Source organism: Narcine bancroftii, chromosome 4 (assembly GCF_036971445.1).
Source record: "Narcine bancroftii isolate sNarBan1 chromosome 4, sNarBan1.hap1, whole genome shotgun sequence".
NCBI classification, from domain to species: Eukaryota; Metazoa; Chordata; class Chondrichthyes; order Torpediniformes; family Narcinidae; genus Narcine; species Narcine bancroftii.
This window is the reverse complement of record NC_091472.1, coordinates 2185829-2198504: the sequence shown is the minus strand read 5'-3', so window position 1 is coordinate 2198504 and position 12676 is coordinate 2185829. Positions and strand designations below refer to the sequence as shown.

Here is a 12676-nt window from a genome sequence, read left to right as displayed (position 1 = left end):
GCAAGCAGCTTGGTGGGAATGGGCTCCACTCACGTGGATGACCAGGGACACCCTCCCACCCAGACACCCTCAGCTCCGGGTGCTTTCCAAGCGACCCTAGGATTAATGTGTACACCTTCTCTCTCTTCCCAGGCTCCCAGCGAACACCAGGCCCAGAAGGTAAGATTTCCTGCTCAGGTTTCATTTCCGTCAGGGTCATGTGTGCAGCTGTGTGTGTGGAGGTGCCAGGAGGCCATGGGCTCTTTCCCAATGCCAGGGAGAGGCCCCCACAGTCCGCTGTGGATATGTCTCTTACCCCCATCATTCCAGCCTCCTCCACCTCGTCACACTCCGCTAACCAGACCCAAGGCCAGCATTTAGCACCCATCCCGAATTGAGGAGGTGGGGGAGGGGATTTAGGGGGAAGGGGGGTGAGCTGAGGGGCTGTGGAGGAGGGGGCTGTGGATGGAGGAAGACAAGGGAATAGGGAGGGGGCTGTGGACGGAGGGAGACGAGGGGATAGGGAGGGGCTGTGGGGGAGGGGAGGGGCTCCAGGGTTTGTTGAGGGACTGGGAATAGATCTGTGTGAGTGAGGGGGACCCTGCAGGCGGAGGTGCTGCCCTTGCACCTCTCCCCCACCCCTGCACGCTCCCCCATCTGATTGGGAGGTGCTGTCAGACCCTGTGGACTTTATGCCCAAGCTGGGGTGGGGAGAGGGGCGCGAGCTGGATAAGACTGGACTGTCCGAGCCATGACCTGATTGGTCACCTGTAGGACTATTCCCCCAGTACCCGGCTGCCTCCTCCCCCCCCCCCCCCGAGCCCCCTACCTCTAGAGCCATCTGGCGTCCCCCGGCCCCTTCTTTACCCCCAGCCCCCCAGCTGCTCGCTCATTGCTCTGATCAATTAGATCAGGATTCAGTTTATTGCCATGTAATATTCACCAAGTTTACCTGACACGCCTCTTACAGACAGGGAGAGAGAATCAAAAGAGAGACCCCCCTGGGTCACCTCCAGCCCCCACAGCTGCAGAGTTCGGTCCAAATAATCGGTGACTCGAGCTCCAGATCCGAACCTCCGACACGATCAGGGACCCTTCAGTGCCCTCAGCCCCCCCACCGTTGTATCCTGGTTCCGATACCAGGTGCCCCTTCAGCCAATCTCCAACTGTCCACAGCCTGTGTGAGTCCTTCAGTTGCGGAACTCCTCTCCGGTCCACTGCCATGGTCATTAAGGTCCCCCACTTCCCCAGTCGCCCACTTCCTTGAGCTTCGCTTGGCTCCCGCTGCTGGTAACCCACCTGTTGCAGTTTTCTGGGCTGGCACAGCAGGGTGTTCAGGATCCCCTGTGGTTGCTCCCAGCGCCCCCCACCCTGACCCTTATGGTGAGGGTGCTGATGCTCCCTTGTGCTGACCAGGGCTAAGTTGTCGAAGGGTTCGGCCCGCGATGTCTCCCACAGGTCCTCCTGGACTGGATGAGTTCCCACAGCATCCGGTGTGTGCAGGTTTCAGCAGTGGGGCCAGTTTTCCTTGTGATGGTAACGTGCCTGTGTTTATTCCACAGGAGAGTGACCAGGAGACGTGTTACAGTGAGTGTCTGTGTGTGGGAATAGTCGTGTGTGCGTGGACAATTTCACCCAGTCATTGTGGAGACGGGTAGTCAGGCCCTTTCAAACCACGTCCGTGGGCTCTCCCACACCAGCTCCACACCCTCCCAAATCAAGTCACAGTCCCTAATCCCACTCACGCTCTCCGCTCCCCGCTACCCACTCCCATTCCCACTCCCCCTCCCTCTCCCCCAACCCTTCCCATTTCCCCTCCCTCTGCCATTTCCCTTCCCATTCACACTCCCCCTCCCCTCCCTGTTTGCCACTCCCAATCCCCCCTCCAACTCTCCCCCACCCTCTCCGCTCCCCACTCCCATTCCTACTCACCCCTCCCTCTCCACCCCCACCTTCCCTGCTCCCCACCTTCATTCCCACTCCTCCTTCCCCTTCCCTCTCTGCCCACTCTCCCCCTCCACCCTCCCCTCACCTTCCCCACTCCCCACTCTCATTTTCACTACCCCTTCGCTCTCCCCTACCCTCCAACCTCCCTTTACTCTCCACGCTCCCCACTCTCATTCCCACTACCTCCACCTTCCCCTCACCCTTCCCACTCCCCCTCCCTCTCCCCCACCCTCCACCCTCCCCTCACTGTCTCCCTCCCTAACCCTAACCCACTCCCATTCACACTTCACTTCCCTTCCCCTTCCCCCTCCCTCTTCCCCACTTCCCATTTCCCACCCCATTCCACACTGCCAACCCAATTCCCAAACCTCCTCTTGTTCCCAAACCTTCTCCCACACTCCCTGTTTTGGACTGTCCTGCAGCCTATAGAACATTCCATCACAGTACAGGCCCTTCAATCTTCAATGTTATGCTGACCCATACATGCCTTTCCAAAAAAAGTATTAATCCCTCCCTACCCTGTAACCCTCTATTTTTCTTCCATCCATGTGTCTATCTAAGAGTCTCTTAAATGCCTCCAATGTTCCAGCCTCCACCACCATCCCTGGCAAAGCATTCCAGGCCCCCACAACTCTCTGTATAAAAAAAAACTTTACCCCTGATGTCTCCCCTACATTTCCCTCCCTTCACTTTGTACACACGTCCTCTGGTGTTTGCTGATCCTGCCCTGGGAAACAGGAGCTGTCTGTCCCCTTATCTCAGCCTCTCAGAATCTTCTTGACCTTTATCAAGTCTCCTCTCATCCTTCTACGCTCCCAGCTCTGCTAACCTTGCCTCATGAGACTTGTTTCCCAATCCAGGCCACATCCTGGTAAATCTCCTCTGCCCCCTCTCCACAGCTTCCACATCCTTCCTGTAATGAGATGACCAGAACTGAACACAATACTCTAAGTGTGGTCTCACCAGAGATTTGTAGAGTTGTTACATGATCTCTCAACTCCTGAACTCATTCCCCCTATTAATGAATCCCAGTGTCCCATAGGCTTTCTTAACTCTCCTATCAATCTCCTGGGGCTCAACCCTGGCTCACCCACATTCAATCAGGATGTTACATTCCCGGAAGATCTCTGCCGTGGGGGGTGGGGGGAGGGAGAGACGTGGTGGGGTGAGATAGCTGGGGCAGGAATTTAGATTGGAGCTCGAGGGTGTACATATGTTGGGGGGTTCGGTGAGAGTGAATGGGGGGACTGCGTGTTAAGAGTGTGTGTGGAATGAGGGTGAACGTGGTGCTGGGCCATTCACTAAACTCTGTTTTTTCAGCGGAGGTCACCATGGCCCCGGAGAAACCCCCAAGGAAGAACCCACCGGTGAGTGTCGGCCCCCGGTCACAGAAGGGTCCCCCACTGTCCCTCCCAGACGCATCCCCGCCGCCGTCCCCAGATGAATCCCCACCGCCGTCCCCAGACGCATCCCCGCCGCCGTCCCCAGACGCATCCCCACCGCCGTCCCCAGACGTGCCCCCCTCCACAATCCTTAGACATGCCCTCCCTGCCGTCCCCAGACATGATCCCCGTCATCCCCAGACACGACACCACCATTCCCAGACCCACCCCTCTGTCCCAAATGCACCCCTGGCCGTCCCCAGATGTGACCCCATCTCTACTAGATGCGCCCCCCCCCCCCATGTCCACAGATGCGTCCACAGACGCACACACCCCAGAACAGAGAAGTCCCTCAGTGAGGGAGGTTCCAGCCCAGTGACAGCTTCATTGATGCCCCTCAGCGTGAGGGTCTCGAACCACGATGGGACCTCCATGTGAGGTGCCACCCTTGACTCTCTGCCCGTCCTGTCCAGCCAATTCAAGTGGCCCCCACAGCCAACCTGGACCGCAGTGAGGACAAGGTGTACCCGCTGGTCATGGAGCTAGTTAAGAGCGTGCTTCAACTGAAGAACCAGGTTTACCAGCTGCCCCCAGAGGAGTATGTCCAACCAGTCAAGGTAAGATGCCTGTGAGGGTGGATTTCACCACACCCTCCGAGCCCATCACACTGCTACAACACTGGTGTGCAGCTCCGCCATGGGGCTAACGTGGGGAGAAGATTGAAAATCCCCAGATGTGAAGGGGCCTGGGATCCTCGTGCAGGAGCCTGTAGATAAACTTGCAGGTTGAGTCGGGAGTGAAGAAGGCAAAGACAATGTTGGCATTTGTTTCAAGAGGAATAGAATCTAAGAGCAGGGATGTGATGTCGAGGCTTTATCAGGCCCTGGTGAGGCCTCACGTGGAGATTGTGAGCAGTTTTGGGCTCCTCATTTAAGAAAGGATGTGCTGACATTGGAGAGGGTTCAGAGGAGGTTCACAAAGATAATTCTGGGAATGAAAGGGTTATCATATGAAGAGCGTTTGACAGATTGTTGGAATTTAGGAGAATGAGGGGGGATCTCATTGAAACATTTTGAATGTTGAAAGGCGTGGACAGAGTAGATGTAGAAAGATTGTTTCCCATGGTGGGAGAGTCTAGGACAAGAGGGCGCAACTTCAGGATTGAAGGGTGTCCACTTAGAACAGAGATGTGGAGGAATTTCTTCAGCCAGAGGAGGTGAATCTGTGGAATTTGTTGCCACAAGGGGTTGTGGAGGCCAGGTCACTGGGTGTGTTTAAGGCAGAGATTGACAGGTTCCTAATTAGCCCAGGCATCAAAGATTATAGAGAGAAGGCCGGACAGTGGGGCTGAGAGGGGAAATGGATCAGCTCATGATTAAATTACAAGACAGACTCGATTGGGTGAATGGCCTATTTCTACTCCTGTGTCTGATGGTCTGGACAGAAGGCCATTCAGCCCATTGAGCCTGTCCCAGCTGAGGTGTTAGCGGACCAGTGTTGCAAAGATCTGGTCAGTAGTGGGGGGCAGAGCTGGAGCTCATCAAAAAATGGCGACAGAGATGCTGGAGCTGCCCCCTGAGGTGCCCGGAGCTTTCCCCCAAGGTGCCCGGAGCTTTCCCCCGAGGTGCCCGGAGCTTTCCCCCGAGGTGCCTGGAGCTGCCCCCTGAGGTGTCCAGAGCTGTGGTGCCCGGAGCAGCCCCCTGAGATGCCCAGAGTGACGCTCCAGTGAGCTCCTGGAGCACAACAGCCCCTGAGGTTGTGGCTGGTCTGGGAACCAGCAGAAACAAACTCCCGCAGGCTGTTCCCTCCTGAAACCCTGACCCCAGCCCTCCTGCCAGGTCCCTGCACCTCCTTCATCTCAAACACCATTTCATTGTAATTTTTTAAATATTTAATTTAAATTTGGACAAACAGCACAGTAACAGGCCATTGTGGCCCAAGTGCCCGCAACCCAATTAACCTACAACCCCCATGCATTTTTGGAGGGTGGGAGGAAACCAGAGCCCCTAGGGAAAACCCACTCAGACACGGGGAGAAGGTGCAAACTCCTTAGAGACAGCGCAGGATTCAAACCTGTGTCACTAGCGCTGTAATGTAGCTGCTACACTAACCGTGGCCCCAACAGTCAGATCAACCTTGGACCTCCAAATTCCAGAGAATACAGTCCTCCCTCGGATATACCCCTGAGACTCTGTTCCAGCAGAGTCCAGTCCTAGACTGGTGTACTTAGGGGCCCTCTCAGGGTGTGTCCCAGCCTCCCCCAGCTCTGCAGTGGCACCAAGACCAGAGGTTCAGCTCGCGATGAGAAGGTCAACGAGCGGCCTGTCACCCCTGGCCATGGTGGGACAGGAAGAGTTACCCACCTGTGCAGAAGGCAGCTTGGAGAACAGGTTCCTCCTGCTGAGGTACACAAGGAGATGAGAGGTAGAGAGTCAATGCAAGCAGGCTTTTCCCACTGAGTGTGGGCAAGGACAAACGGGCCAACATGGGGCAAGGAGAAAGGTGAGATGTTTGTGGAGGGGTTCGGTCACACAGAGGTGGGAGTGTGGAACCAGCGGGCTCAACTTTAACATTTAAAAGAAGATTGGATGGGAAGGGTATGGAGGGACATAGAACACTACAGCACAGGACAGGCCCTTCGGCCCTCGAAGTTGTGCCAACCCATGTATTCCTTAAAAATTACTAAACCCTCCCTACCCCTCAACCCTCTATTTTTCTTCCATCTATGTGTCTGTCTAAGAGTCTCTTAAATAGCCGCAATGTTCCAGCCTCCACCGCCACCCCCAGCAAGGCATTCCAGGCCCCCACAACTCTCTGTATAAAATAACTTACCCCTGACATCTCCCCTAAACTTCCTTCCCTTCCCTTCACTTTGTACACACGTCCTCTGGGAAACAGGTGCTGCTGTCCACCCTATCACTGCCTCTCAGAATCTTGTCGACCTCTATCGTCTCCTCTCATCCTTCTACGCTCCAGAGCTTCCAGCTCTGCTAACCTTGCTTCATAGACTTGTTCTCCAATGCAGGCAACATCCTGGTGAATCTTCTCTGCCCCCTCTCCACAGCTTCCACATCCTTCCTATAATGAGGTGACCAGAACTGGTTGAGATGGTCCAGGTGGAGGTAGAATTGTTTGGCACAGACGAGATGGGCTGAGGGGTCTGTTTCTGTCCTGTTGAGTTTCATGGTACATGAATGGGAGGGATATGGAGGGCGAGCATCTGGGTGGAGGTCAGTGGGACTGGGCAGAATTGTTTGGCACAGACAAAATGGGCCAAAGGGCCTGTTTCTATGTGGTAGAATTGCCTGGTCATCCCTGTGGGTGGTGGGAGATGGTTGGTGGGAAACCAGTTCTAGGAGCTGGCAGGAGTGGTGTTTACCAGTGAACCAGGGCCGCCCTGACGACTCCCTTCTTGCCCACAGACCGTGGCAATGAACCTCCGCTGCCTGATCAGCAGCGTGGACGAGCTGCTGCCTGAATTGCCTGCCTCATCGCGCGTGGAGGTGAGTCGATCAACGGTGTCCTTCACGGTGGATGGGAGCTGGCCTGCCCACCTCCCACTGGTCCAGACACTCGGGAGTACTCAATGGGTTGGGAGTGATTAAGGGACATCCCATTGGCTGATACCAGTATTGGACATGGTGAAGAGACAGCCCATTGGCTGATACTAAATGTGGTCAGGACAGCCCATTGGCCAATATTGGGTGTGATATCGGGTCAGCCCATTGGCTGATACTGGGCGTGGTGTTGGGTCAACCCATTGGCTGATACTGGGCGTGGTGTCGGGTCAGCCCATTGGCTGATACTGGGTGTGGTGTCGGGTCAGCCCATTAGCTGATACTGGGCGTGGTGTCGAGTCAACCCATTGGCTGATACTGAGTGTGGGGTTGGATAGGAACCAAACTGATCTGGGTTGCTCATGCTTCCAGAGCTCCCTGAGCTCCGTCACTCCCTTCTGGAGACTCCCACTGCCCCTCAGGTAGCCTGGAAGGTGGACGTTGGGTGCTTAACCTGCCCTCTCCATTGGCAATCCGTGTGGACACGGACCGGATGTCCCCTTACAAGAAGGTCGCGTTGGCCCTGCGTCGCCTGGAACGAGTGAGGGAGAAGGTTTCTGGATCTTTTCCAGATCGAGGGGACGCAGAAGCTCCTGAACAAGGACCTGGCGGAGCTGATCAACAAGATGAGGCTGGCCCAGCAGAACTCAGTGACCTCCCTGAGTGAGGAGTGCAAGAAGCAGATGCTGACAGCGGCTCACACCCTGGCCGTTGACTCCAAGAATCTGCTGGATGCTGTGGACCAGGCCCGCGTGCGCTCAGGGGAGGCCAAACCGATGCCGACCTGACCCACACGCCTCTGTCCCGTGGGCTAGTGGTGCTGCCCTGGGCCGACGGAGGAAGCTCCCACCCAAGCTGCTCAGGACATAACAGCAGATGGGCTGAAAGGCCTGTCCCCCAGAAGAGTGGGGTTGGGGGAACTGTCGTTGCACAAAACTGAGGGTGGTGTGTTCTTTCCCCCTTGGCGTCCCCTTCTCAGTGTGGCCGATCGCCGGTCCTGTCAGCAAGTCCACTGGCACCATGGTTGAACACTGGTCACTGGAGCATTGCCAGCCTCAGGCCAGGGGGACGTTCTGGAATGCTGTCACACACCAGGCACATAGCTGGCGTAAGCATGCAAGAGTGCCCATGAGTGTGCTGGTCTTTACTGGCAACACATTGCTGATCACCCCCTCATCTCCAACACAATTACATTCAAGAGCCATTAAGCATCCTGCTTCATGCTGAGTTTCTGGGCATCTCCCGTTGGCAGAGGTTGGTTAGGGGTTTCAAGCGACGGTGGGGTGACAGCGGGGGAGCTGGGATTGCCAGCAGCAGGGTGTCCACAGGTAGGGTGCTCACTGGCAGGTGACCATGGGTAGAGTGCCCTCGGGTGGGGTGCCCCCAAGCAGGGTCCCACTGGTAAGTTCCCATGACGGGTACCCCAGGCAGGGTGACCACTGGTGGGTGACCACAGGCAGGGTGCCCACTGGCATTTTCCCATGGGTGGGGTGCTCTTGGGTGGGGTGCCCACAGGCAGGGTGCCTGCTGGAAGAGCATTCTGGGTGCTGGTAGAGGGTAAACCGGGGTGCTCTGGGCCATGGATGTCAGAGCGTTGGATCCTACCCTCGCTGTCACACACTGCTTACAGAACTCGTGAGATCAGACCACTCCGGATTCACCCTGTGTAGCGGGAAACACCGCATACTCAGCGCAATCATCCCTAACCCACCCACACGGCAGGCGCTGGAGCCCAGCCGTTGAGGACCCAAACCCATCCCCCCCATCACCATTGTCCAGCCCCCAACATCATCCCCGCCTGCCCTGAATCTGCCACATGTGGGACCCAGGGAGATCTTCGCTGGTGAGGTGGATGCAGTGGGTGGTCCTCCCTCAGCTGCGGCGCAGGAGTACTGACCCCATCCCGTACCAACTCCCTGTGAGCTTGTGACCCTATGGTGAGATGATTTGGGTGGTCCGATCTTGGGAGGATTGGCCCATGTGGTCACCGTCAAGTCAAATTTACTGTCATCTGATTGTACAAGTCCAACCCGACGAAATGGCGTTCTCCAGTCCTCGGTGCAAAACACGCAGACACACAACCCGACATAACACAGACAGACACAGACAGGCAATACAGTCCATGCACCCATTCAACTCAAGTTTAAAGGTGACCAGGGGGAGCCTTCTCCACACACAGGGTGGCAGGAGTGTGCGGGAGGTGGTCGAGGTCCTGTCGAGGCCACATCGGGAGTACTGCGTGCACTTCCGGTCTCCTTGCTTGAGGAAGGATGTGCTGGCTTCCGAGGCGGAGGAGAGGGGCTTCACCAGGTGGATTCCATGGATGAGGAGGTTGGCCTATAAGAAGATATTGAGTCGCCTGGGACTGTACTCACTGGAATTTAGAAGAACGAGAAGGGACACACACAATTATGAAAGGTAAGTTGTTCCCATTGGTGGGGAGACCAGAACTAGGGGACGTAGCCTGAAGATCCAGGGGAGTAGATTTAGGGCAGAGGTGAGGGGGAACTACTGCTCCCAGAGTGGGGAGAATCTGTGGAATTCGCTGCCCATTGAAGCAGTGGCGGTGACCTCAGTAAATAGATTTAATACAAGTTGGATCGATTTTTACATCGTAGGAGAATTAAGGGATATGGAAAAAAGGCAGATCGGTGGAGATGAGCCTAGCATCAGATCAGCCATGATCACATTGAATGGTGAAGAAGATTTCACGGGCCGAATGGCCGGCTCCTGCTCATATTATGTTCTTACAAGGTTTAAAGGACATTTAGACTTGTAAATAAGAAAGGTTTCGAGGGATATGGACTAAACACAGACATATTGGACTAGCTCAAGTAGACAACCTGGTCAGCAGGGACGTTGGGCCAAAGGGCCTGTTTCCGTACTATCACAGGGTCAGCCAGCAGGGAAACAGGCCCTTTGATGCTAGGTGTCTGTGCTGAGCAGAGGGCACTGAGCATCTCCCAACACTTGGTCTATAGCTGTTATGGTGATGTGTGAGACTTTGGTGGGGCCAAGTTTACCGTGTGCAGTTTTGGTCACCTGACCACAGGACGGATATCAGGGAAGATTTACTAGGATGTTGCCTGGACTTCAGGAACTGAATAACAGGGAAACGTTAAACAGGTTACAACTCTTATTCCCTGGAGAGTAGAAGAATGAGGGGAGATTTGATTGAGGTATTTAAAATTATGAGGGGGACAGACAGAGTAAATGTAGGTCAGCTTTATCCACTGAGGGTGGGTGAAATACAAACCAGAGGACATGGGTTAAGGGTGAACGGGGAAAAGTTTAGGGGGAACATGAGGGGGGGATCTTCTTTAAATACAGAGTGGTGGGGGTGAGGAATGAGCTGAGGTGGTGAATGTGGACTCAATTTTAATATTTAAGAGGAATTTGGACAGGTTCATGGATGGGAGGGAGATGGACTGGGTGCAGAGCAGTAGGACTAGGGAGTGAAATATTTAGCACAGATTTGAAGGGCCCATTTTCTGTGCTGTAACATTATCTGGGCTGTTTTGACACTTCTCCCTCAGCGACTCCGCTTTCCGCACTCCCTCTGGCACTCCCAACTCTCTGGGTGAAGGGGGTCTCCTCCGATCTGGGAAGTGGAAGAGTTTCCTGCAATTTGTGCCCCTCATAATTGTACACACCATTCCTGCCCCGTCCTCCTCCTCTCCTCCGCACTCAAGGGAGAACAGAACCAACATCAAAACATTTGAGCTGAGAACAGGGGCTCTGGCGGTGAAGGGCCCCAGGCCAGAAATGTCTGGTCACCCTTCACTTCCACGGGTGCTGCACAACCTGCTGAGTTTCTCCGGCACATTTGTGTGTGGAAATACAATCCTAGTGGCTGAAGACCTTTCATAGGAACAGAGGAAGTAGGAAGAGGAGTCGGCCAAAAATGGCCCAACGAGCCTGCTCCGCCATTCAATACGATCATGGCTGATCTAATTTATGACCTAACTCCACCTACCTGCCTTCTCCCCATATCCCCTAATTCCTCTATCATGTAAATATTTATCTAACCCAATTTTAAATATGTTTAATGAGGCAGCCTCAACCACTTCCCTGGTTAGAGAATTCCAAACATTCACTACTCTCTGGGAAAAACTATTTTTCCTCATCTCTGTCCTAAATTTTCTCCCCTGAATCTTGAGACCATGTTCTCTCGTTTTAGATTCCCCGGCCAGCTCAAAAAACATTCCTACATCTATCCTATCCATACCCTTCACAATCCTATATGTTTCTATAAGATCTCCTCTCATTCTTCTGAACTCGAGCGAATACAATCCTAGATGATTTAATCTTTCATCATAAGTCAACCCCTTCATCCCAGGGATCAACCTAGTAAACCTCCTCTGGACCATCTCCAAAGCCAGTAATATACCCTTCCTCAACTATGGAGACCAGAACTGGACACAGTACTCCAGGTGCGGTCTCTCCAGTACCTTATACAGTTGCCACATGACCTCCCTACTCCTGAATTCAATTCCTCTCGCGATGAAGGCCAACATTCCATTTGCCTTCTTAATAACCTGTTGCACCTGCAACCTAACTTTTTGCGATTCATGCACAAGCCCTCCCAAGTCCCTCTGCACAACCGCATGCTGGAGTTTTTCACCCTTTAAATATTCAGCTCTTTTATTTTTCTTGCCAAAGAGGATCACCTCACACTTACTAACATTGTACTCCATCTGCCAGACCTTTGCCCACTCATCCAGCTTAACTCGATCCCTCTGCAGACTCTCCACATCCTCATTACAATTTGCTCTTCCACTCAATTTGGTGTCATCCGCAAACTTGGCGACACCACATTTAGTCCCCTCCTCCAAGTCGTCAATGTAAATGATGAACAGTTGTGGGCCTAACACTGACCCCTGCGGCACCCCACTTACCACTCCCTGCCAACCTGAAAAACTCCCACTTATCCCGACTCTCTGCCTCCTGTCAGACAACCAATTTTCAATCCAGGCCAATAGATTTCCCCGGACTCCACTTTCCTGTAACTTACTGAGAAGTCTCTTGTGCGGCACCTTATCAAACGCTTTCTGGAAATCCAAATAAACAGCATCAACCTGTTCCCCTCTATCCACCGCACCCATTATATCCTCAAAGAATCCTAACAAGTTTGTCAAACAAGATCTTCCCTTTCTAAAACCATGCTGCGTCTGCCTGATTGAACCCTAATGTTCCAAAAGTTTCACTATTACATTTTAAAGACGGCTTCAAGCATTTTCACAACTACAGACGTCAAGCTAATTGGCTGATAATTTCCAATCTTCTGCCTACATCCAGTCCTGGTGAGAGAAGGGACCGACACGATTGACAGGAAGGATATTAACTCAGAAGATGCGGAATCTATATGGGTAGAACTGAGGAATAGCAAGGGGTGGAAAACGTTAATGGGGGTGGTATATAGGCCTCCAAATAGTAGTGTAGAGGTGAGGGAAGGCCTAAAAAGAGAAATTAGAGAAGCGTGCAATAAGGGAACAGCTGACATCATGGGAGACTTCAATTTGCATATAGATTGGACTAGTCAAATTAGTAAAAATACAGAGGAGGAGGAAATCCTTGAATGTTTACGGGACGGTTATATAGACCAATATGTCGAGGAAACAGCTCGGAGCAGGCCATTTTAGACTGGGAATTATGCAATGATAAGGGGCTAATCAACAATCTTGTTGTACGAGGCCCTTTGGGTAGGAGCGATCACAATATGATCGAATTCTCACTCGACATGAAGAGTGAAGAAATTAAAACCGAGACTAAGGTCCTGAGTTTAAATAAAGGGAATTATGATGGTATGAG

General features: G+C 53.5%; 1 protein-coding gene across 7 annotated transcripts in view; it reads left to right on the top strand.

Annotated features, from left to right (window-relative positions):
- The window catches only part of LOC138760275 (protein-tyrosine kinase 2-beta-like), a 159687-nt gene that overhangs the window by 138471 nt on the left and 8540 nt on the right, over positions 1–12676 (top strand). For 6 of the 7 annotated variants that reach the window (XM_069930629.1, XM_069930633.1, XM_069930628.1 and 3 more), the window contains 6 exons: positions 133–159; positions 1542–1566; positions 3247–3293; positions 3782–3925; positions 6731–6811; positions 7438–8073. In XM_069930629.1, coding sequence (XP_069786730.1) covers positions 133–159; positions 1542–1566; positions 3247–3293; positions 3782–3925; positions 6731–6811; positions 7438–7653 — 540 coding nt within the window. In that variant the 3' untranslated portion in view covers positions 7654–8073. Of the gene's footprint in view, positions 1–132; positions 160–1541; positions 1567–3246; positions 3294–3781; positions 3926–6730; positions 6812–7437; positions 8074–12676 lie in introns of those variants that run through there. The other variant, XM_069930634.1, reaches the window with a different exon arrangement.